Source organism: Carcharodon carcharias, chromosome 21 (genome assembly GCF_017639515.1).
Source record: "Carcharodon carcharias isolate sCarCar2 chromosome 21, sCarCar2.pri, whole genome shotgun sequence".
NCBI lineage: Eukaryota > Metazoa > Chordata > Chondrichthyes > Lamniformes > Lamnidae > Carcharodon > Carcharodon carcharias.
Window position 1 is genome coordinate 56,540,693 of NC_054487.1, and position 24,499 is coordinate 56,565,191.

Here is a 24,499-nt window from a genome sequence, read left to right on the forward strand (position 1 = left end):
TTTTAAAATCATAACGGGTTTTAGTAGAGAAAATAAAGATGAACTATTTCCAATGGCTGAAGGGTCAATAGCCAGGGAGCACAGGTTTAAGGGACTGCATCTTCTGGCAGCGAGTGGGGACGGAGCCCACTTGCCAATGCAAGGTTGCCTGGCAGGCGAGAAGGGCAGATAGCCTTTAGCAAAAACGTGAAACCTCATCCACGGGCAGGATGAGGTTTCGTGAGGGCTTTAAAATGTTTATGAAATGTTGGAATAAAAGAAATTGACATGTGCCAGCTCATGTGACACTGTCACATGAGGGGACATGTCAAGAATTTTTTTTCCACAGTTCCACAAATTTTTGAAACTTCCAGCAATCTCCCTGAGGCTGCACTTTGCCTCAGGGAAATCTGTGTGCTCTCTCGCGTGCATGCACAAAGAGTGCACTCCCAGCTCAGGGAACCTCGCCCTGCCCGCACAGGGAGCGCACTGTGCTTCCAAGCAGATGTCACGTTCGGCGGGCCTTAATTGGCACTGTCACATGAGCTGGGACATCCATTACTTTTATTTAAAACTTTCTGGAACATTTTAAATCCTTCATGAAACCGCATCCTGCCCGTGGATGAGGCCAACCTTAAGGTTGGACGGGCAGATCCATTAAGTGTTTTAATTGCTTTATTAATGGTCTTAAGTGGCCGTTGACAGATTGGCTGCACGCCCGCCGACCTGAAAATCTAAATACGTGGGGTGACATCGGGACGCACGCCCAATGTCACCCCGCGTCATCTTACACGTCAGCAAGCGGGCCCCACCCGAGCTCGCCAACCTAAAAATTCTCCCCATTAAATCTAAAATACTTTTTCAGTTGAAAATAAATGTATTCCTATTTTTTATTAACAGATCCATTTCAGAATTTGGCACAAGTTGCATCACACAGACAAGCCCAATTTTCTCATTCAGATCTTACTTGCATATTATCAAGTGGAGACTCAGATTCAACCATGCCATTGCTTCAGAATAATGTGAACATCAACTTCTGCAGTTTGGACTCTGAACTATTGAAAGAGGTGCAGCACATGGTTATCAGTGCTGACCAGCTCACAACACACACCACAGAGGTGATTGGAAGAGGCAAGTTTCCGAATATTTTCTGCCATAAAATCTAGGGCACCAAGGAAGCAGCTCATCTTAGAATAATTTCATATATATTCAGGCTTATTTTAAGATTAGTATTTCTTTGTATGCATAAGGAACTTGGTAAGAGTTTCTATGAGTTTGCATTCCTTTCTCCTTCCTCTTTGTCCTCTTCCTTGCTCTTTCTCCTTCTTTCCTCTTATTCCTTCTTCCTCCTCTCTCCTTTCATGTCCTTCTTCCTCCTAGCCCCTCCTTCATCTTCCTGTTCCTCCATCTTCCTCTTCTCTTCCTTATCCTCCCCAGAGGTCCCTCAAAGTACTACTATGGTGATCCAGTTGCATTGTCAATACCCCTTTGGTCCTAAGCCTACAATAGCACCTTCTTTTAAAAATTGTGATTCTAAGAACAAGTTACCCACAAACTAATGAAAGAAAATGTTTCAAAAGCTGAAAACAGCTTTACCCAGACAGCAGCTGAGAATTCTTTTGAACAGCGTTTTCCAAGGCTGGCTAACATCTTCCATGGTTTGGGGAGGGAGCAAGAAATGTCCTTAGTCAGGAGTAAAAGGTCGGGAAATCAGTGTCTTAAGGAAGACATATGACCCTGATTTGCATTTATTCATGAGTTTTCTGCCTATTTCAGGCCAAAGCTCTTGACCACCCTTCCCCAACCCACCCCACCCCACCCCTGCACCATAAAATCCATCTATATCTACAGCTGGATTTTATGATGCAGTCTATAGTACAAACTAGACAGAACAAATTCACACACTATTTTGTGTCTCCTAATAACCCATTACTGGGCACAAGCAGGACAGTAAGGTGGTAAAAATCATTCCCGTAATAGTTTGTTATGGTTCAAACAGGAAGTAAATGTATAGTTGCATCTAATTGTAGTTACTGATCAGATTGCCCTTTCCTCTACATGTATTTCCACAATGAGTTACGTGTGTTTTCTGTTTAAGGTCTCATTTTTTTTTTCTTTTGTTAATGTCTCAAAATTTAATAGGCCATTTTGGGTGTGTATTCCATGGAACTCTCTTAGCCCAAGATGGGAAGAATATACATTGTGCAGTGAAGTGTCTGAATAGTAAGTAAATAAAACATTAGTTTTAATATGATTTATAGTGTAATTTTGTTGTTGCCAATGCGTGACTGAAAAATATGTCTTAAATTAGATGTCGAAAATTTCTAGTAAGCTATGCAAAGCTAAGGTACACAAGAACACTAAGTGAAGAGCTAATTATGCCATATCTACTTGCACAGGAATCACTTGCTTAGAACAAGTAACTCAGTTCCTGAAGGAAGGATTAATAATGAAAGATTTCAAACATACCAACGTTCTCTCTCTGCTCGGAATCTGTCTTCCTAACCAAGGATCCCCGCTGGTAGTACTACCATATATGAAACATGGTGACCTACGGAACTTTATCAGAGATGAAAGTCATGTAAGTAAAATCACAGCTTCATAATGCTAGAGGGAGAATTTGAACAAAATACTTATAGCAGGTTTATCACTTTAGACCTAATTTGTCTGGAATACACCAGGTCCATTATAACAAGCCAAGTCTTGTGAAACTGACAGCAGCTTCTGGAACCTGCACATACCCAGGAATGTGAAAGTTGCTGTCAGTAATTCCTTGCTCCTCCACAGGGTGCGCTGTTGAAGTCTCTGCAGACGGCAAATCTTTAGAAATCACTGAACCGATTAAAACATCCCCTTTAACACTGTATTATCACTTTCTGAAGGATCCTTTCTGAAGTTCAATTATTGTTGTTACGCAGGCAAGTGTAGCAGCCCAATTGCACACAGCATGATCCTACAAACAGTTCATCTGTTTTTGATAGTGTTGGTTAAGGGAAGAATAGAAATGCATCTGTCACTTATTGCAGTATTTTCTTGCTACTACATTAAAGTCTCATCTTAGATATTGTATATATTGGGTTCAAATGCCAGTTTAGATTCTGTACTCAAATCAGAAGTGGAGTAGGCCTTCAGCTTTCTTATCTCTTCTCACCCAGGGGTGAGAATGCTACTAATGGAGCTGAGCTAACATCTTAAAAACCTTGTGAAAATTCACCATTGGAGGACATTTTATATCAGGTTCATCAGGCTAGAATTAATTACTTCAGAAAGAGTGTCTTTAAAAGCCTCTGATAATTCTATATTTATTATAGAATCCAACAGTAAAGGATCTTATTAGGTTTGGACTACATGTTGCAAAAGGAATGGAATACCTTGCAAGTAATAAGTTTGTTCACCGAGATCTTGCAGCAAGAAACTGCATGTGAGTATGAAAGCAGAAATTACCAAAAATGTAGAGTGACTTTTGCTTTGTAGAGCACTTAAATAACATCCTGAACTTTGTACTACATTGTTGCTGTGATAAAGCAGATACTTAAAATGTTTGTCATTGCTTACATAATGCCTTCATTTGTTGATATTATAACTCAGAGAGCCAGTTGGTGAAGGAAAGTACTGGAGCCAATCTTTACTGTCCTATATTTATTTACAGAGTTAAACATTACAAACATACAGCTGCTAGCTCTACCCCACAGTTTTAATAAGTGTCTCTGAAATGTCTCTTCAATAAGTGTTTGAGTGAAACTCCAATTAATGCCCACCACTTGCATGCAACTAAACACAATTAATACACAATTAACAAAGATACTTATAGGATCACTCACACCACTATGACATGGTGCACTCTTCTGCCATGGAATGTCACACTGCTAAATTTGACTTTGTGGTGCATGTTTTTGGCCACAATAAACACAGCACAATCCTCCTCCATAGAATGCTTAGCCCTACCTCTACATTATCCACCTTGACCTTGCCTCACTGTCTCCTATTGGTGCACTTAGTGCAAAATTCTTGTCCTTATTTACAGGTAGCCTGCCCACCTTCTGCAATTTCCTCTAAATACCAGCCCATGTTGTTTGGTCTTGTAACTTTGGCCTCCTGTATAACCAGCACCTTCACTGACAGAAGTACCTTCAGCCATTTCTTTCCTTACTCGCTGGAACTTCCCCCTTAAAGTCTTATGACATTTCTACCCATTTTTGAAAGCCTCCTCAAAACCTTTCTTTGCAGCCATAGACATTTTCCTTAATTCTTCCCTTACTGTTCAGTGTCCATTTGCCTTACCTAATGGGCTTTGGAATATTTTCTACATTAAAGTTGCTGTACAAATTGAAGTTATTGGCCAAACTGTGTCAAAATAACAGCAGATTGCTATAAACTTTAATGGCCTTCAGTACAACAAGCTCTTTGGGTTTGAATGCACTAATTATAACTAGTGTGTTTGTTTTCCCTTCATAACCTATACACAAACTAACAATGTCCTGGGAAAACGTTATTGATTTTAGCTCTTTAGCACTGTATCCTCAAGGGTGAGATGAAATATTCACTTACAGCACTGTTAACCCCACATATTACAGTGTCTCTTCACTTGTCTCCAGTCAGCATCCATAATTCATGTTTTTTCAATGTTAAGAAGTAAGTCTTTTCGCTGGTGACAAATTTCATTCAGCCATTCAGAACAGGATTTAGATTCTGGTCTTAAATTTTAATTCTTTGTCTGCTTGAGGGGTAGTGCTGATGCGTTTGTTTATGGGCAGTGGTAAATTCTATTTTCCAGCCCACCTCCCATTTCTAAGCTATATATCATCTTTTGCTGGAAGGCAGACAAGCAACTCACTGCCTGGCTTGTGCCAATACAAGTCTGTGGTTGGCTGCTAATTCATATACGAGGATGACTTGAGCTGATTAGGCCCACACATGTTTCCATTCCTACCACTGGTAAATGCCTGGTCTTCACTCTACATCAGGAGCTCACTATTTATGGAGCAAATCTATTTCCTCCCATAACATGATACAGTGCATGGATGAGAAGTTTTGCAAATGTTATCATTGTTTCCTTGGAACATTTAAGTACAAAGGCCTCAAAGGCTTACGAAAGCATAATCCTGGGTGCTCGGTCAGTGAAATATATATTTCTCCATTCAATTATTGTATATAACCTTACAACATTTGTACTGTAGGTTAGATGAAAACTATATTGTGAAAGTTGCTGATTTTGGGCTCGCAAGAGATATTTATGAGAAGGAATATTACAGCATTAATAACAAAAGTAGTGCCAAACTGCCAGTGAAGTGGATGGCCCTGGAAAGTCTGCAGACACAGAAATTCACAACAAAGTCTGATGTGGTAATGTATTGCCTCATTTATCATGTGGGTTAGCAATAATAATTTAAAGAAGGTATACTGCAAAGCTTATTCTTTTTATATATGCAAGTTGTGCTTAATAGAAGAACTGATTTAAATAACCCTTTTCTCTGGTTAATCAGATTAAAGCTACTTTGAATCTTGCATAGTATGATCAATGGAACCAGTCACATGATGGCCACACAACCAAGCTGATGTGATTTTGGCTACAAAGACATCTAAAAACCAGAAATGTTAAATGCAGACACAGGCCAGAATTTTCTGGCCCCGTTGGCATCGGATGTCATGGTGTGCGTGAGCAGAGAATATGGCGAGAAGGCCAAAACTCGGTTTTATGCCATCGTGAAACCAGGTTGCGATCATCTGTTCCACCCACCCATGTTTCCCACCGTCCAGTGTCAGGAACCTACTCTCAATGCATTTGCATCTCATCATCTTGCCTGCCCGCTGGAATCATTCCCTTGCCCCACGTCGAATTTACCTCTTACATCGGCATGACTTCAGAACAATGTGATTCACAACAGCATTTAAAAGGCATGCACCGGGCAATCTAAATTTCAAGGGGAGCTCTGAGGTGAGGGCACAATAACGTTGTGCAGCTCTCATGAAGGTCACCCGTTCGACTTCAAGGAAGGCAAGTCGCTTTTTCCTGGGTGGCTGACAATGCAGTGCCAGGGCAAGGGCTGCACTTTTGTTGAGGGGGGCTGGGTACGGTCTGATTAGTGCACAAGCACATTTGGGGGGTGGGGGGGTGCTGGGGGGGTGTGTGTGTGTGTAGGGAAGCAGCCTCACATTAGAGAAACCTTGCATAAAGTGAGCATTCTTCCGCAGATAAGACAGCTCAGGCACAGCCACATTGACATGCTTGGAGTCAGGCTGTAGCTTATCTGCCCACTCAAGCAATGCAGAGGTATGAAAGTGCCACCAAGTGCTCCTGAACTTTTCACCCCCAGGGCGCAGACTGCAAATTAATGAGTGTTTTAGGGGACTGCAGAACAATTGGATGACTGGGCAAGTTGTACAATTTCCTTGCTAAAGCTGGCCGTGGAGCAGTCACTGGTGGAGCTGCTCACAGCCCCATGCAATGTCATCATCCCAGTTTGGACCAGTCTCCCCCATGGTTCAAGCTAACAGTGCAGCTTTGTAGTGCGGGTTAGCAGAATGCCTGCACCTGAGTTGAGAGCACAGCATGCAGTCCAGTGGATGAAGCTGCCACCAATTGGTCAGATGGAGTGGCAGAAGTGGGTGGGGTTTCGGGCAGCCATGTAGTGCACTAAACGCTGGCCATCCAAGCTGTGGCCAGCACTGTCCAGGATGTGTTGTGGGAGGCTTGAGATGGAGCCGGAGCCTCACACGTAACCGTGAGAGGTCCCTAGGAAACCAATGCTAACCTGCTCATGTCTTTCTTTCATCCTGCAAGAGGAGTACATCAGGAGCAGGGAGATTGGTGACCTAGCTGTATGTCTCAGGGAGGAGAGACAAAGGAGAAGAAAGCAACAGAGGCGCCTAGCTGGGTAGAGGGAGGAACAGCACCCTCAAGAAGAAGGGACGGCTGGGGCTCCCACGCATGCTGCTGAAGAGCCACTACAAGCTGTTGCGGGTCAGCGCCTAGCTAGACCCAGGGACTGCAGACGGCGCTTGTCATTCCTGCAGATGACCGAGAACCAGTGTTGCCAAAGACTGTGTATATCCAAGGAACTGGTTGGTCACATATGCTGCCTGCTGCGGGATTTTGTGCCATGGGGACATGGAGGGCATCCACTGCCAGTAGCCGTGAAATTGACTGTGGTGCTCAATTTTTACACCAGAGGCTCCTTCCAGGGCTCCACAGGTGACCTGTGTGAGATCTTGCAAGCCTCCACCCACAAGTGCAAGCAGGAGGTCACAGATGCCTTACTTGTGAAGGCGCACAAATTTGTGCAGTTCAACTGGGATCAGGCAAGCCAGGAAGCAAGAACACTGGGAATTGCATCGATCTCTGGTTTCCCACAGGTACAGGGTGCCATCAACTGCACTCACATGGTGCTTAGATCTCCGTGGCAACAAGCAGTGCAGTGTCTGAACTGCACAGGCTTCCACTCGCTGAATGTTCAGCTGATGTGAGGCCATCACACAAACATCCTGCAGGTCTGCACACGATTCCCAATGAGATTCCATGACTCCTACATTCTCAGTTGGTCTCAGAAGCCCGATGTCTTCCTGGGTCCACAGAGGCTGCAGGGATGGCTCCTCAGGGACAACGGCTGAGGACTTGGTGGATGACACCCGTGTGGCGACCTCAGGCTGCAGCAGAGCGAAGGTTTAATGAGGCTCATGCTGCAACTCACACCTTGGGGGAGCAAACCATCGGGATGCTGAAAATGAGGTTCTGGTGCCTGGACCGGTCTGATGGAGCCCTGCAATACAGACAACACAGAGGGTGTCTCACATCATCATCACCTGCTGTGCCCTTCACAACCTGGCACTGCAATGGGGAGAGGAGCTGACTGAGGAGGCGATGGAGGAGCTGCAGGTCTCCTCCGATGAAGAGGACGTCGATCGGAATGAGGATGATGAGGTCCTCGAAGGCGAGGATGATGGCAATGAGGCCATCATGTTGTCCAGACGAGGCAGGCGGGCTCAGGAGGCCCTCTTGCTGCTAGATTTGTGGAGGATGATGACGACATGCTGTGAGGACACTCCATAGATCCTCACATTGCATCTGTGAATGTCTGGCCGAGGGCAGCTCGATTGCGCTCTGTGATCAGGGTCATATCTTGGAAATGCAGCCATGAAACTTTAAATGCACCTTTGTCAGCCTTCAGCATCCGACCCCTTCACGAGCACAGTGTCACCGGTCACAGATGCTGAAGAGGTGGGGGGCCAGCCCCACCTTAAAGGTGCTGAGAGAGGATGACAGAACTCTAAGTCGCCTTCATATGGCATTCTGTCAGCAATGATCAGCGCCATCGAGGTGCAGGCATCACTACTGTGTCCAGTGAATGTGAAGCCGGACCATCACTTTGCTCTGAAGGTTACACACTGCACAGGGAAGAGGCCCTGGACTGAGGCACTTACATTTGTCTTGTGCACAAACCAAGGTTTCACATCTGAGTGACATGAACACTACTCATCATAACAAGGAGCCATAGGGAAGGAGATATTCTTGGGAGTTTATTTACGTTAGTGAACATTATGTACAAGTGATTAAGAGTTGTGCCCACATGGTGCAACTACATCTTAACCTTCCTAACCCTGCCACTATATCTTTGTGCGCCCCCAACAACCACAGCAGAGGTGGAGGCAGCCTGCTGACTGCTACGTGAGCGGGCGTCCTCTGGAGGGCTGAGGCCTGGAGGGCCCCAGCCTGCTTTCGGAGCCCTGCTGTATGGCAGTGGCATCTTCCTTGGCCTGTGAAGCTGGAGCTGCTGGAGTCACAGGAAGAGGGGATTCAGATGGGCCGGACACAACTTGAGTCAACTGGGTGGATGGCCCCAGGGTGTGCAGCTGCTGATCCTCCTCCCTATGGGTGCCTGAGAGCCCCTGGCTGACTCCTTGAGGAGAAGGGAAAGCTGGAGTGAGATCGAGCTGCCCGGCACCCTTCTCCTGTTAACACTGTTGGAGGCCAACTATGACGTCAGCGATGGAGTTCAGCCCGTGCAGCAGTACAGGACCGATGTCCTAGACCAAGGTCTCCTTGGTGACTGCCATCCTACCTGTGTTGACCTCGGTCCATTAGCATGCCAGCCCTATCACCTCAGACTGAAGGCAAATGAGCTCCTCCATTATGCCTTGCAACCTGAGGAATGCAGCTGGCATCCCTTCCTGATGATTCTGAGCTTGCCTTTGTGGCTCCAGCAGCTAAGGTATGACTGAGTCCAGAGGTTCCTTATCTGATTCGGACTCAGCAGATTTCTGACTTCCAGCAATCCTTCGAGTGTTGGAAACCTGGTAAATCCCTGCCTCTGCCTGCTGTGGATCAGACAGTGCAATGTGCTCACCAGACTGTGACCCCGAGGCTACTCGAGGTATGTGTCTCTGCATTGTGGGTGTGGGTGAGTGCCGTGATGGGTCTTCAGTTAGGGTGTCATCAGATTCTTACTCCAAGGTGTCTTCAGGATTTGAGTCAAGGACCTGTGTCGTAGACCCCCTTCGCTGCTTCCCAGATGCGAAAGCAAGGAGAGATAATTTGTGCATAGGGGACTTTGAAACAGGGTAACTGACTCACAGCATCGTTGTCTGATGGATGTTGCACTGCTGGATCCTCACTTGGTTGAGCACCGCCAACCTCAGTCAGAACAGGAACGGTCCAGATCCTCGCCAGCCAGCTGGATGACTCTGTTTTTAAAGTCTGTGAGGATCTTGAAATCAGACATTCCTCCACCAGTCTGTGACCTCTCCCATTATTGTGTGCCAGCTTGTCCCATATGAAGATAGATGGAGAAAGTGTAAGCAGGGCACCTGCCAGGCCAGATGATAAGTATGTCTGGCATGTGTGAGTGGTGAGTGGTGCCATGGACAGGATGAGGACACAATCTGCAGGGTAGATGAAGGTGTTGAGAGAGTGAATGATAATGTCCATTGAACTGGCAGTGAGTGAGATCCGTGTGGATGGGTGATGGGCTTGTTAGTGTGTGAGTTGAGAGTGATGAGAAGAGCGACACCCTGGTGGGTTGGTGAAGATCATTCATCCTCTTTTGGCAATAGATGGCTGTTCTCTTTTGCAGGGCGTTGGCACTGATCAGCTCTGTCACTGCCTCCATTGCTAGATTGGTGACATTGCTTGCTGGTCTTTGCCCAGAGCAGGGGTAGAAGACTTCATGGTGGGCCTCCACAGTGTCCAGTAGGAGCCCTTGGGAGGCGTCGCTAAATTTGGGAACTGCACGTTTCCTCCTTTTGGCAGCCATGACTTTTCAGCAGCTTCCAAAGCCTTGGAGAGAACTAGCTCTGCTCAGGGGCACCCTTTAAATATGGCGCCCGCATTACTGAAGACCTGAGATGAAGGCAGGGCAGGTAGATCAGAGGCTGCCCCACCTATGACCCAGCGTGTTTTCTGGAATGCATTATTAATGAGGCTGGACGCGCCAGGAATGGAACAATACAGCGTGAAAGCCGGCAGCTAAAACATCCTTTTTTCCGCCTGCTACTGCCCTTTGTGCAAATCTGGGATAAATCCTCCCACAGTGCTTGGGGTTTGAAATGCAAACATTACTAAGTTGACCTTGAGGGAATGTCTGGGGCAACCATGATACAAGCAGTCCAATAAAGCCTCTCATTGAGAACACACTGAAGAATAACAGCTGTCCTTATACATGAAACATCGTGTCAAAAGTGAAGAAAAAGAATAGATTTCTGAGCCCTGGAAATGGTACAGGGAAGACACAGCTCAGAACAACACATGGAAATGTTCAAATCCGAAAAAAGAAGCTGCTTAAAAAGGAGTTCAGGAAAATCACTGAGCTGCAGGAAAAGGATAAAGGAAGCAAAGACAAAGGCTGCAAGTGAGTAAAATGGCTACAGTAAATTTTCCACTTACATCTCCAGTCAAATTGAAAAGTGATGAGTTGCAAAAGTGACACTTTATCCACTTACAATGGTAAAACTATGAGATTGCAACAGACTTAATTAACAAGCCTGAACTAATAAGAGTAGCCATACTTTCAACACTGCTGGGGAGAGACAGCTACAAAGTGTATACCACCCTAAGTCTAACCAACGAACAAAGAAAACAGACGGCAGAGATTTTGAACACCTTGAGCACACATTTTAAACCCCAAGTGAATGTTACATACGGATGCTATGTATTCAACACTGGAGTTAAGGACACAAACGAGGCCATTGAACAGTACATGATTACAGTAACACAGCTTGTGAATTTGGACAGCCAAAAGGAGACCCAGTTAAAGATAAATTTGTTTTAGTTGTGCGAGTCCGCGCGCGCCGCCCGCCCCCCCCCCCCCCCCACCGCCCAGGGAGAGCAAGTCTACTGAAAGATGAGAAACTGATGCTAAATGATAGATGTGTTTCGAAATGCAGAAGTTGTTACCAGGGGACACATTATGGTGAGAGACAGTACAAGCCGAAACAGCAGAGCAATTGCAGACAAAGGGCAGAATGCAAATACTGTGGAGGACTGTTTGCACAGAAAAAGAAGGATTGCCCAGTATGGAGAAAGCAGTGTTTTAACTGCAAGAAGCTGAATCATTTCACACACAAGTGTTTGACGAGAAAGAAAGAAAACAAGCCTAAACAGATGGCCACCGGAGAGATATCAGCAGAAGAGTCTGATTAAGAGCTGTGCAAAATACAACAGATTAGTTCTGTCAAGACTATAGACAATGAATGGTTTGTGACACAATGATGACCACAGAGGGGGAGCATCAAGTGAATAAGAAATACCAGATAGACATTGGTGCATCATGCAACAGAATGACCATCACAGACTTGTGTGAAGTGATATAATGATCTGAAAATGAAACCCTTGGAAGTGAGACTGAGGCTATATGATGGCACAATACTCATACCAAGAGGGAAAATTAGTCAGAGCCAAGAGCCCAATACATATCATAAATTGGATGCACTAGCCACTTATCTCAGCTAGAGCAAGTCTAAAGCTTGGGCTGGTAATCCTGAACGTGCCAACAGAGAAAGGGCATCAAAAGACCCCAGAGAGAAGGAAACAAAAGACTCTCGAGCGATGGAGGCAATATTCAAGTATACCACAAGATGATTGCTGATCATGTCAATGCAATGAAAGGCACGAGCCAAAGGTAAATTTGTTCTACAGGAAAATATTCACTTCAGACCTGAACTGGAAGATTTGGAGTGCAAAATTCAAGCTGAGTATATACCTTTGAACACACACGATAACCTGAAGTCTTCAATGAACCAAGCCGTGCAAGATCTGAACAAGCAAATTTCAGCATCAAAAAAGAGGCTATTTGAGGGTTCGTGGGAGTTTACTAATCCAATCTTACTCTTTTGTAGACCTGGAGAAGGCATATGACCATGTTCCTCGGGATATTTTGTGGTAGGTGCTGTGGGAATATGATGGGCTGGTGCTGCTTCTGTGTGCTATCAGGTCCCCCCCCCCATTCGCGGAGCCAGAGTTGTGTCTGCATTCTTGGCATTAAATCAAATTCATTCAAGGTGGGCATTGGACTCCACCAAGGGTGCGTCTTGTCTCCACTCCTGTTCGTGATTTTCATGATATCGTGATATCAAGGCGCAGCCGAGGTACTAAGAGTTTCCAGTTTGTGGCTTGAGAGTGGCCTCTCTGCTGCTTGAAGATGATGTTGTGCTTTTTGCCTCATCCGACTATGACCTCCAGGACGCACTCGAACGTTTCGCTGCCGAATGTGACATGGCTGGGATGTGGATCAGCACCTCCAAATCTAAGGTCATGGTTCTCTCCCAGAAAACAATGGGTTGCTCTTTCTAGGTGAGGTGGGGATAGCTTCCCTTAGTGGAGGAGTTCAAGTATCTCAGGATCTTGTTCCTGAGCGATGGCGGGGGGATTGTGAGATTGACCAGCGGATCAGTGCGGCGGCTGCAGTTCTGCAGGAGCTCTATTGGTCCGTGGTGGTGAAGTGGGAGCTGAGTTTTAGGATGAAACTCACGGTTTACGGTCAATCTACGTCCCCATCCTCACCTATGGTCATGAACTGTGGGTAATGACTGAAAGGATGAGATTGCGTGAAATGAGGTTTCTCCACAAGGTTGCTGGATGTACTCTGCGGGACAGGGTGAGGAGTTCGGCAATTGGGGAGAGCCTCGGAGTAGAGTCAATGCTCCTCCAGATTGAGGGGGGCCAGATTAGGTGGATCGGGCATCTGATAAGGATGCTCCCGGTCAGCTCCGGCTGGAGCTGTACTGGGCACGGCCCACTGGGCGGAGACCTCGAGGCCAACCTAGGAAACGCCAGAGGAATTACATCTCCCAGCTGGCCTGGGAACGTCTGGGAATCCCCCAGGAGGAACTGGAATCTGTGGCTGAGGAAAGGGAAGTCTGGTCAGCCCTGCTCAGCTTACTGCCACTGTAACCTTCACCAAGAGAAGCAGCGTGTAAATGGATGGATGGATGGAACATAAAGGTACCAGGAGGAAATAATGAACCTCAATTCCACAGTTGGCAACTCGAAGTGAGAGTTGAAAAAACTCAACCGCCAGGCAAAACAGCACACAGGCGGAAAGGGCACACAAAAGTTGCAACCCCGACAGACTCCTTGAAGAATCAATATGTAGCCATGAGGAGCCAGTCAAGGTACAAATCCTCAAGACCCTCAACAAGAGTCAGCCCTCATGCAAACTTGGAACACGCACAGAGAAATTGTCACCTCGCTCATATGTGGTGCAAGTAAACAACCAAATATACCGGACCGCAGGCATATCCAACTAGCGAAGCTGTTCCTTCACATTAATCGGCCTGTCAGGAAGAAGGAATCTCATCGGCAGTACTGAGTGGAGAACTACCATCAATTCCAAAGGTCCACGTGCCCCCAATAACGGCAATGGAACAATAACAGATACCATGGCAACAAGTGCTAAACGACACTTTCCGGACAATGAACGTCACCCAGATGAACAGCCAATGTCGACAATGTATCATTAAGAGACCTTCACGATTGAAAGACTGTGGGCGGAATCGTCCCAGATTTGCACTAATTGCGGTAGCGGGCACTAAAAAAAGACATTTTATCCACGGATTTTCACATCGTATTGTCCCCTTCCCACCTCATAGATTATGCAGTCACGGGAAACACACCAGATCTCTGGCAGCCGGCCTCCGATTTGCCCGCCACACCATTACTTCGCCACTTCCTCACTCTGGGTGCTATTTTTAAACTACAGCTTCATGCACACTTCTCAATGCTTGCAGCCCAGGACTGCTCCGGTGCTGACATGGCCCCAAAAGCCAAGAAGAGTCATCCCCCCCCCAATTCAGTGGCGCATCCCTGGGATGCCTTTTGGACGCCATGGAGGCCTGCTGTGATGTCCTCTACCCTCGCTCTGGCTGCAGGAGGCTCATCAGTCTCATTACTCCAGCTTGGAAGACGGAAGCAGAGGTGGTCAGTGTGCCAACACTGCACACAAGAGGTCGGCCATCCAGTGCAGAAAAAGGATGAATGATCTCATCCATGCCACCAGGGTAAGTCAGCCATCTCTTCACTCTCAACTCTCACACTCACAAACCCATCACATATTCATTGGCATCCCGCTCACTGCCAGCTCAAGGGACATCACCATTCACTCTCTCACACACACACACCCCCTCTCACATTTCCATCTAGCCTCATCTCCTCAGGAGATTGCCGCCTCATCACATCCATGGCTCCACTCAGTACACCCGCATGCCTGGCATCCTTCTCGTTTGCTCACACTCTCTCCTTCAGTCTTTATGCAGGACAAGATTGTGCATAATCAACAGGAGAGGTCCCAGACCAGAGCTGGAGAGCCGGACATCAAGGTCCTCACTCCGTTCGAGAGTCGGCGTTGGAGCTGGGCGGTGAGGATATGGACCATTCCTGCAGAGACAGTGAGGTCGACAGTGAAGATCCACGTGAGGATCCTGACCACAACATCTCTTGTTCAACGGTACTCTGAGTCCACTGTTCTGTGTTCAACACAGCTGTCAAGCACTAATAATCTCCACTTTCTCTCATAGGCACATAGCCTTCAGACAACCTTGACCCTGACCCCAGCACTAAGAGCTTATCAGATGAGGACCCTGAGGGCAGCACCGTTGAAGACCTGTCACTGCGCTCACCCACACCCTCCAGTAGCGCAGCGTCATACACTTCAGTGGGACCTAGATGTAGAGCAGCCTCAGGATCATAATCTGGGGAGCACAGCATGCAATCTGTTCCACAGAAGGTGGAGGCAGCGACATCTGAGGCCGCTGGCACTTGGAGAGTCTGCTGAGTCCGAGTCAGATGATGAGCCTTCGGGACTCAGTTCTCAATCAGTTGTTGGAGCTGCAAGGAAAATCACAGGAACATCAGGAAGGGATGTCTGGTGCACCTCTTAGGTTGCAAGGGACGATGGAGTAGTCTGCCTGCCTCAGGCTGAGGCGATAGTGCCGGCATGCTGATGCACCGAGGTCAGCATTGGCAGGATGATGGCTGCCATGGAGACCTTGGTCCAGGACATCGGACCTATACTGCTTCACGGGCTGTACTCCATCGCTGACATCATAGTTGGCTTCCAACAGTGTCAATGCAAGAGGGGTGTGGGACTGCCTGATCTCTCTCCAGCTTCCCCTTCTCCTCAAGGGGAGAGCCAGGGGTCGTCAGGCACCCATAGGGAGGAGGATCAGCAGTTCGACACTCTGGGGCCATCCACCCAGGTGACTCTGGAGTGTCCAGCTGATCCAAATCCCCTTTCCTGCGTCCTCCATAATCTCCAGCTCCAAAAGCCAAGTAGGGTGCACCTTGCCCATAGCAGGACACCCAAAGCAGGGCGGGGTCCTCCAGGTCTCGACCCTCTGGAGGACACCCACCAAAGTCAATTTCAAACAACAGGGTGTCGCAGTCAGTAGGCTGCCTCCACCTCCACTGTGGATGTCGGGGGAGCACCAAGACGTATGCGGCTGGGTTAGGAAGGTTAAGAAGATGTAGTTGCACCGTGTGGGCACAGGTGTTACTTGCTTGAACGTAATGTTCACTTTTGTAAATAAACTCCCAAGGATGTCTCCTTATCTATGGCTCCTTGTTATGATGATCAGTGTTCATGTCACTCAGATGTGAAACCTTGGTTCCTGCACAAGATAAAGACAGGTGTCTCAGTCCAGGGCCTCTTCCCTGTGCAGTGTGTAACCTTCGGAGCCAAGTGATGGTCCAGCCTCACACTCACTGGACATATTAGTGATGCCTCCAACTAGATGGTGCTTGTCGTTGTTGCCAGACTGTTGTGGGCAGGCATCACAGAGTTCCCTCATTCTTTCAGTGTGCTCTCAGTACCTTTGAGGTGGGGCTGCCCCCCCATCTCTTTAGCATCTGTGTTTGGTGATGATGTGCTCCTGAAGGGTTCAGGTGCTGAAGGCTGACAAGAATCAGGCACTTTTAAAGTTTCACAGCTGCATCTCCATGATATGAGCCTGAACACAGACCGTAAGTGAGCTGCTCTCAGCCAGACAGGAGTCAGACATTCACAGAGGCTATGTGAAGATCTGTGGAGGGACCTCACTGCATCTCATCATCACCCTCCACGAATCCTGCGGCTATTAGGACCTCACAAGCACACCTGTCTCATCTGGCCAGAGCAATGGCCTCATCACCGGTATCCTTGCCTTCAAGGACCCCATCATCGTCATCCCCTTCGACATCCTCCTCATCGGAGGAGATGTGCAGCTCTTCCATCTCCTCAGCCAGGTCCTCCACCTTATGGAGCATTGCAGTAAGTGACGATGATGCGCAACACCCTCTGGGGACTGTATTGCAGTGCTCCACCGGACCCGTCAAGGCACCGGAACCTCATTTTCAAAATGCCTATCGCTTGCACCACCAAAGTCCAGGTTGCGGTATGAATCTCGTTATACTGTCGCTCTGCTGCAGCCCGAGGCTGATACATGGGCGTCATCAGCCACATCTTCTGTGGGTAGTCCTTGTCCCCGAGGATCCAACACTGCAGCCTCTGTGGACCCTGGAACATGTCAGGGATCTGAGGCCTGCTAAGGATGTAGGAGTCGTGGACAATCTCTGGGCACCATGTGCAGACCTGTTTGTGGTGGTCGCACACCAGCTGAACCTTGTGGTTGACGCAGTTGACTGCTTGTTGCCATGGAGATCTAAGCGCCACATAAGCGCAATCGATAGCACCTTGCACCTTTGGAAAACCAGAGATCTATGCAAATCCCAACGCTCTTGCTTCCTGGCTTTCCTAATCCCAAGCGAAATGAACAAATTTCTGTGCCTTCCCAAAGATGGCGGTCTGTGACCTCCTGGATGTACTTGTGCGTGGAGGCTTGCGAAATCCCACAAAGGCCACCTGTGGAGCCCTGGAAGGAGCCACTGGTGTAAAAATTGAGCACCACGGTCACTTACACAGCCACCAGCAGTGGATGTCCTCCATGTCCCCCTGGTGCCATATCCTGCAGCAGTTGTTATCTATGACCAACCAGTTCCCTAGGCATGTGCAGTCTTCAGTGAGACTGGTTCTCAGCCATCTGCCGGAACAATAACACCGTCTATAGACCCTGGGTCTAGCGAGGCACCTATGAACGACGGCTTACTGTGGATCTTCAGCTGCATGCGCAGGAGGACCTTGAGGGTGGTGCTCCTCCCATTGGCAAGCCAGGTACCCTTGCCTCAGTCTTCTCTGCTCCCTGTAAGGCAAGAGACATACTGCTAGATCACCAGGCTCCATAATCCTGATGATCCCCTCCTGCAGGATCAAAGAGAGAGGCACATGGGTTAGCATATGTGTTCTAAGGATCTCTCTTAGTTAAGTCTGAAGGCCCCTTCACGCATGTAGGAGAGTGCTCTCCACCATTTATATGGTCAGTATGTAGTGCGCTCGTTGGCTACCCAAAAATCCACCCACCTCCACTTGACCAATTGGCAGCAGCTTCAGCCACTGGACTGCATACTGTGCTCTCAGCTCAGGCGCAGGCATTCTCCTAACCCGCACTGCAGGGCTGCACTGTTAGCTTGAACCACAATGGATACTGATCCAAACCTCCATAAAGACATTACAAGGGGCTGTGAGTGCCTCCACTAGTGACTGCGCCATGGCCACCTCTAGCAAGGGGATTCTATAACCTGCCCAGCCGTCCAATTGTTCTGTAGCCCCCTAAAATGCACATTAATTTGCAGTCTGTGTCTGAGGAGTGAAAAGTTCTGGAGCACTTGGTAGCACTTTCATGCTTTTGCGTTGCTTGAATAGGGAGAAATCCTTCAGAGGCCCAATTCCAATCAAGTCAATTAGGCTGCTACTGAACAGTCTCGCCTGCAAAAGAATGGTCACTTTTGACAAGCTTTTCTGAGTGTGTGGCTGCTTCCCTCACCCTCCCCCCACACCCCATCACGTGCAAATGTATTTCCTTCAGTCTGTGCTGCCTTGCCCAGGCACCGCACTGAAAGCCAGCTGGGAAAAAGTGACTTGCCTGTACCCCCTCTGAATGCACAGTGCCTCTTCTCTGATGTCCTACGGGTGTTTCTCATGTGCGCTGCGCAAGGTTGTGTGCAGTCTCTGAATTTTCCTCGAAGTTCAGCTCGCCAGCTGCACACCTTTTTAAGTCAGCCATTAATCACGCTGGTCTGAAGTCACGCCCCTGTGGGAGGTAAATTTGACATGAGGGGTTGATCCTGGCATGCTGCCAAAATTGAGATGCGAATACATTAAAATTAAGTTTCCAACATTGGACAGTGGGAAATGCAGCCTGCCATTGTCGGGTGGAGTGGACGATTGCAAACTGGTTTCACGACACCATAAAACCTATTTTTGGCTCCTTGCCATATTGTCCACTCACACCCACCATAATGCATGTCACCAATGGGAGCAGAAAGTTCCAGGCTATGTGTGCAGTTCAAGTACTAGTCAGAGACTGACTAGTAGAAGAAATGGTTGCATGAGAATAGTGGGTAACTTGGGAAACTCAGTTACATATGATTGTGAATACAACTTTGTCTTTTGTTTGCTAGGAAAAGGGAGGTGTTTGGGTTTTGAAATGCAATCATTACTAATGCAGTCATTACCCGGCTTGCCATAGTCATGTGACCTTGCCATGAGGGAATGTCTAGGGAGAGCCATGATACATGCAGTTCAATAAAGCCACTCACTGGGAACACACTGAAGAAGTATAGCTGCCTTTGTACGTAAAACACACAGTAACTACAGACTTTACTGTCCTCAGAATATCATAAAAGAAAGCCAGCTTTCCTACACTAATGATCAAAATGATCTTTTGCATATCAAATTGTAATATGTATTCTCTTCAGTTTAAGGAAGTAGTTATCAAAGCTGCAGTTTAAACTAATAGCCAGGCTCCTGTTCAAGGGTATTATAATATTTGTCCATCATTCCTGTGTTCGCTGCTCCACATTGGCTCCTGGTCCAGCAATATCACAATTTTTAAAATTTGCATCCTTGTTTTCAAATCTTCCATGGCTTTTCTCATCACTAGTTCTGTAACCTCCTCCAGCCATACAACCCTCCGAGACCTCTGCACTGCTCCAATTCTTGCCTCTTGCGTATCCCCTCATTTAATTGTCCACTACTGGTGGCCATGCTTTCAGCTGCCGAAGCCAATAACACCGGATTCTCTCCCCGAAGCCCCTCTGCCTCTCTATCATTCTCTTTTCCTTTAAGACACTCTTTGAAACAAATCTCTTTGACCAAACTTCTGGACATTCATCCTAATATCCCCTCCATATGATGCAGTGCTAAATTTTGTTTGGTAACACCTGTGTTACCATGTTAGATGCATGTTGACCCCTCCCCCACCCATCAATCACAGTTAAAACTCCTGGAGGACAGCATCATGTATTCCAGAAATCCATATTGTATTTTTATTCTTTTTTATTGTTGCAGTGATTCTTTAGTTATGAGAATTAAAAACATTTTTTTGTTCCTGCCAGTGGTCTTTCGGAGTGCTGTTGTGGGAGTTGATGACACGAGGGGCACCACCTTATCCTGATGTTGACTCATTTGATGTTACTGTTTACCTGCTACAAGGGAGGAGGTTACTGCAGCCTGAGTACTGTCCTGATTCACTGTAAGTAAATTATTAAGTATAGCTTAAGAAGACATTTCAAAATCTACATTTCAGAAAAGAATAGACTCGTGAATTTTGATATGTTAATAATTTACAGGATAGAAACCTTATTCAATATTCTTCCATTGCAGATATGAAGTAATGCTAAAATGCTGGCACCCTAAACTTGAAACACGACCAACGTTCTCTGAGGTAGTTTCAAAAATATCATCAATTCTTTCCACTTTTACTGGGGATCACTACATACAGTTAAATACAACCTACGTGAACATAAGCTGTGGAGTACCCTATCCGCCTGTTTATTCATCTCAAGATCATTTGGATGGAGATGCTCACGTGTGATCGAAGGCAATTTTTTTGTAAAGGATATTTTAACAGCAGGCGATGCAGGAAGTCAGTTCTGGCAGCTACAAGAAACAAGCCCTGCACAAAATGTGCTGTTTGTATCAACAGTAGCAAATGTGTGAACCTTAAATTACTTCAAAGAGAAATTGAAAGAGATGAATCACATCTGAAGACTGTATCGCTGTTTGTCATCTTTGGGAAACCCATTTGTAGTCACTGTTGTAATACGTTGTGATGTTAACTGTAAGAAAAAATGGTTATGACAGATTTAAATTCAAAATTACTTCCGTCCTGTAAAATTAATAAAATGTTCTATTTTTTTATTAAGAATAGGTTTATTTTTAATTAAGTAGGAACCGCCAACAGCAACATTAAAATGGAACCATTTTATTATTGCACATAAAAAATCTTTTATGAACTAACATTTTTTCTTATTTTCCCACATCATCTGCAGCATAGCAATGTTTATAAATAACACTTTATTTCCAGTATTACTAGCATTACAGTGTCTTGAATAGAATCCAGTAATAGTGAGATGTCGAAATGATCACAGCGATGGATGTAACTGACTGTACCTGAAAAGAATAATGTAGGTATTAAATTATTAAAATTGAGACTGTAGAATATTAACTATTAAAAGGGCTACTGTTAACTTTCATCAACTAGTGATAAAATTAAAATTACCCCTAAAAGTTTGCCTCAAAGTGGGGCTTGTTACTGAAGGCATACATATCACTGAGAAAATTTGCAGTACATTGCATTTATTAAGGGTTTGTCTTTATTTTAAATAGATAATAGACAATAAACTTTGTCCAAACTTATGACCAGTTTTATGTTTGTATTTAATATGAACATATACATGAACATTTAATGAATTTACAGAGTGCTTATATTTCAATGGCATTTTGGAGGCTAAATGCATCAATGACTAAATGTAGTAAAATGTAGTTTTGTTCAAACAGAAAGTTAACAGAAGGTATATAATATCCTTCAAGTAGTTTAGAAAAATTTAGTTAACAACAACAATTTGCATTGATATAGGCATTTTGTAGAGACATCAAGGAAAATAATAAATTCCAAGACTAAGACGCAGATATTAGGAGACTTGACCACAATTTTGATTAGAGGTAGGCCTTAAAAGAGGAGAGGATGATAGAGAAGTGGGGAGGTTTAGGAAGGGCATTCCCTACCATTGTGTCTAATTGGCAGAAGGCACAGTCACCGATGATTGGGCAAAGAGAGGGTAAAGTACGCAAGAGGCCAGAGCCCAAGGAACAGAAAGTTTGTGAGATGTTGGGAGACCAGAAATCAATGTACCTCAGTGAGAGCAGAGGTGATGAATGAGTAGGACATGGTGTGGGATGTAATATGGACAGCAGAGTTTGGATGAGCTGAAGTTCACAGAGGGTGAAGGTTGGGAGGCTGGGCAGGTGTGCATTGTAATAGTTGAACCTCTGAAGTAGGAATAAAAGTTTCAATGGCTAAGGGTAGGGGTCAGAGGCAGGCAATTTAATACAGGTGGAAATAGGCGGCCTTTGTAATGGAGGGTTTGCAAGCTCACTTGAAGGTTGATAGGATGTTATGGTTACAAAGTCTGGTTGAATCTAACCATGGCCAAGGTTGAGAATGGATTTGGTAATAAGGGTATGGTGTTTGTGGCGATGGGCATATGCAGTGGTACACTCTTCCCAATATTTAGCTGGAGAAAATTGCAGCTCACCTAAGACTGGACATCAAGAGAAGCAGTCTAACTCCAAAGAGGCTGAAAACGATAGAGTGCGCTGGTGGAGAGGTCGAGCAGCATTTGGTCAGTATTACTTTGGAAGCTCTGTCAATAGATTATTGCCAGCAGGCAGATGAGGGAGGGAATCAATGATGAATCCTCGGGAGACTTTTAAGGTACTAGTGCAGGGGTGGAAACTAAGCCATTTGTAAAGGTTCTCTGGCTACAATCAGATAATTAAGAGGATGGTGTGGTCAAGTCACTGAGGGGTAGTGGAGTGCAGTCACAGAAAATATCAATTGTGACTTTGATTAGGCCCATTTCAGTGCAATGGCAAGGGTGGAAACCTGATTGGAGAGGCTCAAACATGGGGTTGCGGGAAAGGTGGGCATGGACATGGGAGATGGCAACATATTCAGGAACTTCAGAGTGGAAAATGGAAGTTGGAATATAGTAGTTTGCAGAGCCAAAGGGATTGAAAATAAGTTTTTTGAGGAGAGTGGGCAATGGCCATTTTGAAAGGGTGAAGTAAGTGTGCCTGAGTAAAAGGAACCATTTACGATGTCAACCAGCATGGGGGAAACCAAGAAGAGAATTTGTGTGGTCAATAGTTTGGTTGGAATTGTAGTTGAGGGAATAAACTGTGGGTGACCTGGATGAGATGGGGACACAATGAAGCACAGCCACTTTGGAGGTCCAATATTCAATAAAATATGTAGCATACTTGCTTCATATATCCCACCTAGTTTTATTATAGCAGTGGTTTTACCAAGGCAACAAGGATATTCACAATTCGTATTCAATATTTCAACTGAATTAGTTCCCTACCTGCGGCTGATGGACTTTGTTACTGGTTACAAGGTAGTGGCAAAACTGACTCAGCTCAGCAATACAAATGTACTTATTGTCGAAACACACAAGTGACACCTGTCCCAAGATCCAGGAAATGATAAGTTAAGCCAGTTTAGAGAACAGAAGCTCAGTATTGTGGCTACGTTGATCTTTCAGAAAGCTTCATGCCCCTTACATCCAACCTTTGAAGATGGGGGCGAAACTAACATGAGCTCATGGTTAGGGTAGTGATTAGCTGTGCTTTAGGAGGAGAAATAGGATCTTGTTTCTTCCATTACTCAGGCCCAAAGCAGGTGCCAAATTTACAAAGGTTGGGCACCAGTCACATCCAACCAGAGCAACTTGTCGATCCTCGCCTCTTGAATTTAATGTTTTTTGAGGGAGCTGGAGTTCTACGATGCAGATCAAAATAACAAAGCAATTTTATTTTTCACGCTGTTATCCATACAAGCGCTTGTTATCAGCGGGTGATGTTGCTGGGAGACCTCCACAGTCATCGCAATCTACCCCTCCACCACACCAAAAGAAACTGATTCCATACCTGTTGCTAATGAGGATTCCGGGGTTGTAAAGGTATGAACAGAATTGTTAGTTTAAACTTGGGATTTAGGAAGACCATGCAGACAACCAAGAAAGCAGAACGGCTGAAAAGTGACATGAATGAACTGATTGCTTTTTTACTCTGTTTTCTTCCCTTCCTTCCTGGAAGGTGCAGACTAAGAGTGGGTGGGGTATGTCGCATAGAACTATCAGCCCCCGGCAGTTATTTGAAATTCTTTGATTGCTAATTATACTTAAGTATTGACTATGTCAAAGTACAGAATATCAAAGTAAATACAGTTATGTTGTCACACAAGTTAATGAGCTGTAAGTCCAGGCACGATGGACTATTTCCTGCTTAGTGAATCATTTAAAGCCACATGACCTGTAAACCTCTGAAAATACTATCTTGTTTCTTCTTCAATTTCAGCTTTATATTCCTATAATAATCATATTAATAGTGAACCAATGCAATAAGCATCAACTCCTCAGAGTAACGACACATTATTGAGAAAATAATTTTGATACAAAATATCACAGGAATTTTACAAGAGGAAAAGTCAGCAACAGTAAAAAGTTGCACTTCTGCAGTGCCTTTTCACCCTCTCAGGTTATCCATCCTTTTTACGTACAAGAATTTCTGACTTGCAAAGCAGAAATGGATAGGAAGATGCATCTTTACTGAGCTACTTCCAACCCAAACATTTCAGTTTGTTCTACGTAGATCGGTGGATTTTATTGAATGGATGTCACAAGAATTTGGGTATTTCTGTGAGAATGTAGCTTGTCCAGCATAAGAGAACAAGATGCTGCGGGCAATAAATGCTGGCCTAACCAGCAATGCCCACACCTCATGAAGGAAAACAAAACTGTAGGTTGTCCCATTTTCAGTGGGCCTCTGATTACCACAACACCAGTGAACAATTATTTGCCTTGTATCTTTTTAGTGCTCTGTCTGACGTGGCTGCATTGCACTGTACACAAATAGGACACGTATAGTACAGGACG

At 45.7% G+C, this 24,499-nt stretch overlaps 1 protein-coding gene across 2 annotated transcripts in view; it reads left to right on the forward strand.

Moving 5' to 3' along the window:
- The window catches only part of met (MET proto-oncogene, receptor tyrosine kinase), a 144,803-nt gene extending 124,104 nt beyond the window's left edge, over positions 1-20,699 (forward strand). For both annotated transcript variants that reach the window (XM_041216122.1, XM_041216123.1), the window contains exons 15-21: positions 880-1,110; positions 2,122-2,202; positions 2,379-2,560; positions 3,291-3,400; positions 5,157-5,322; positions 19,895-20,031; positions 20,163-20,699. In XM_041216122.1, coding sequence (XP_041072056.1) covers positions 880-1,110; positions 2,122-2,202; positions 2,379-2,560; positions 3,291-3,400; positions 5,157-5,322; positions 19,895-20,031; positions 20,163-20,373 — 1,118 coding nt within the window. In that variant the 3' untranslated portion in view covers positions 20,374-20,699. The remainder of the gene's footprint in view (positions 1-879; positions 1,111-2,121; positions 2,203-2,378; positions 2,561-3,290; positions 3,401-5,156; positions 5,323-19,894; positions 20,032-20,162) is intronic.
- Positions 20,700-24,499: the final 3,800 nt, after the last annotated feature.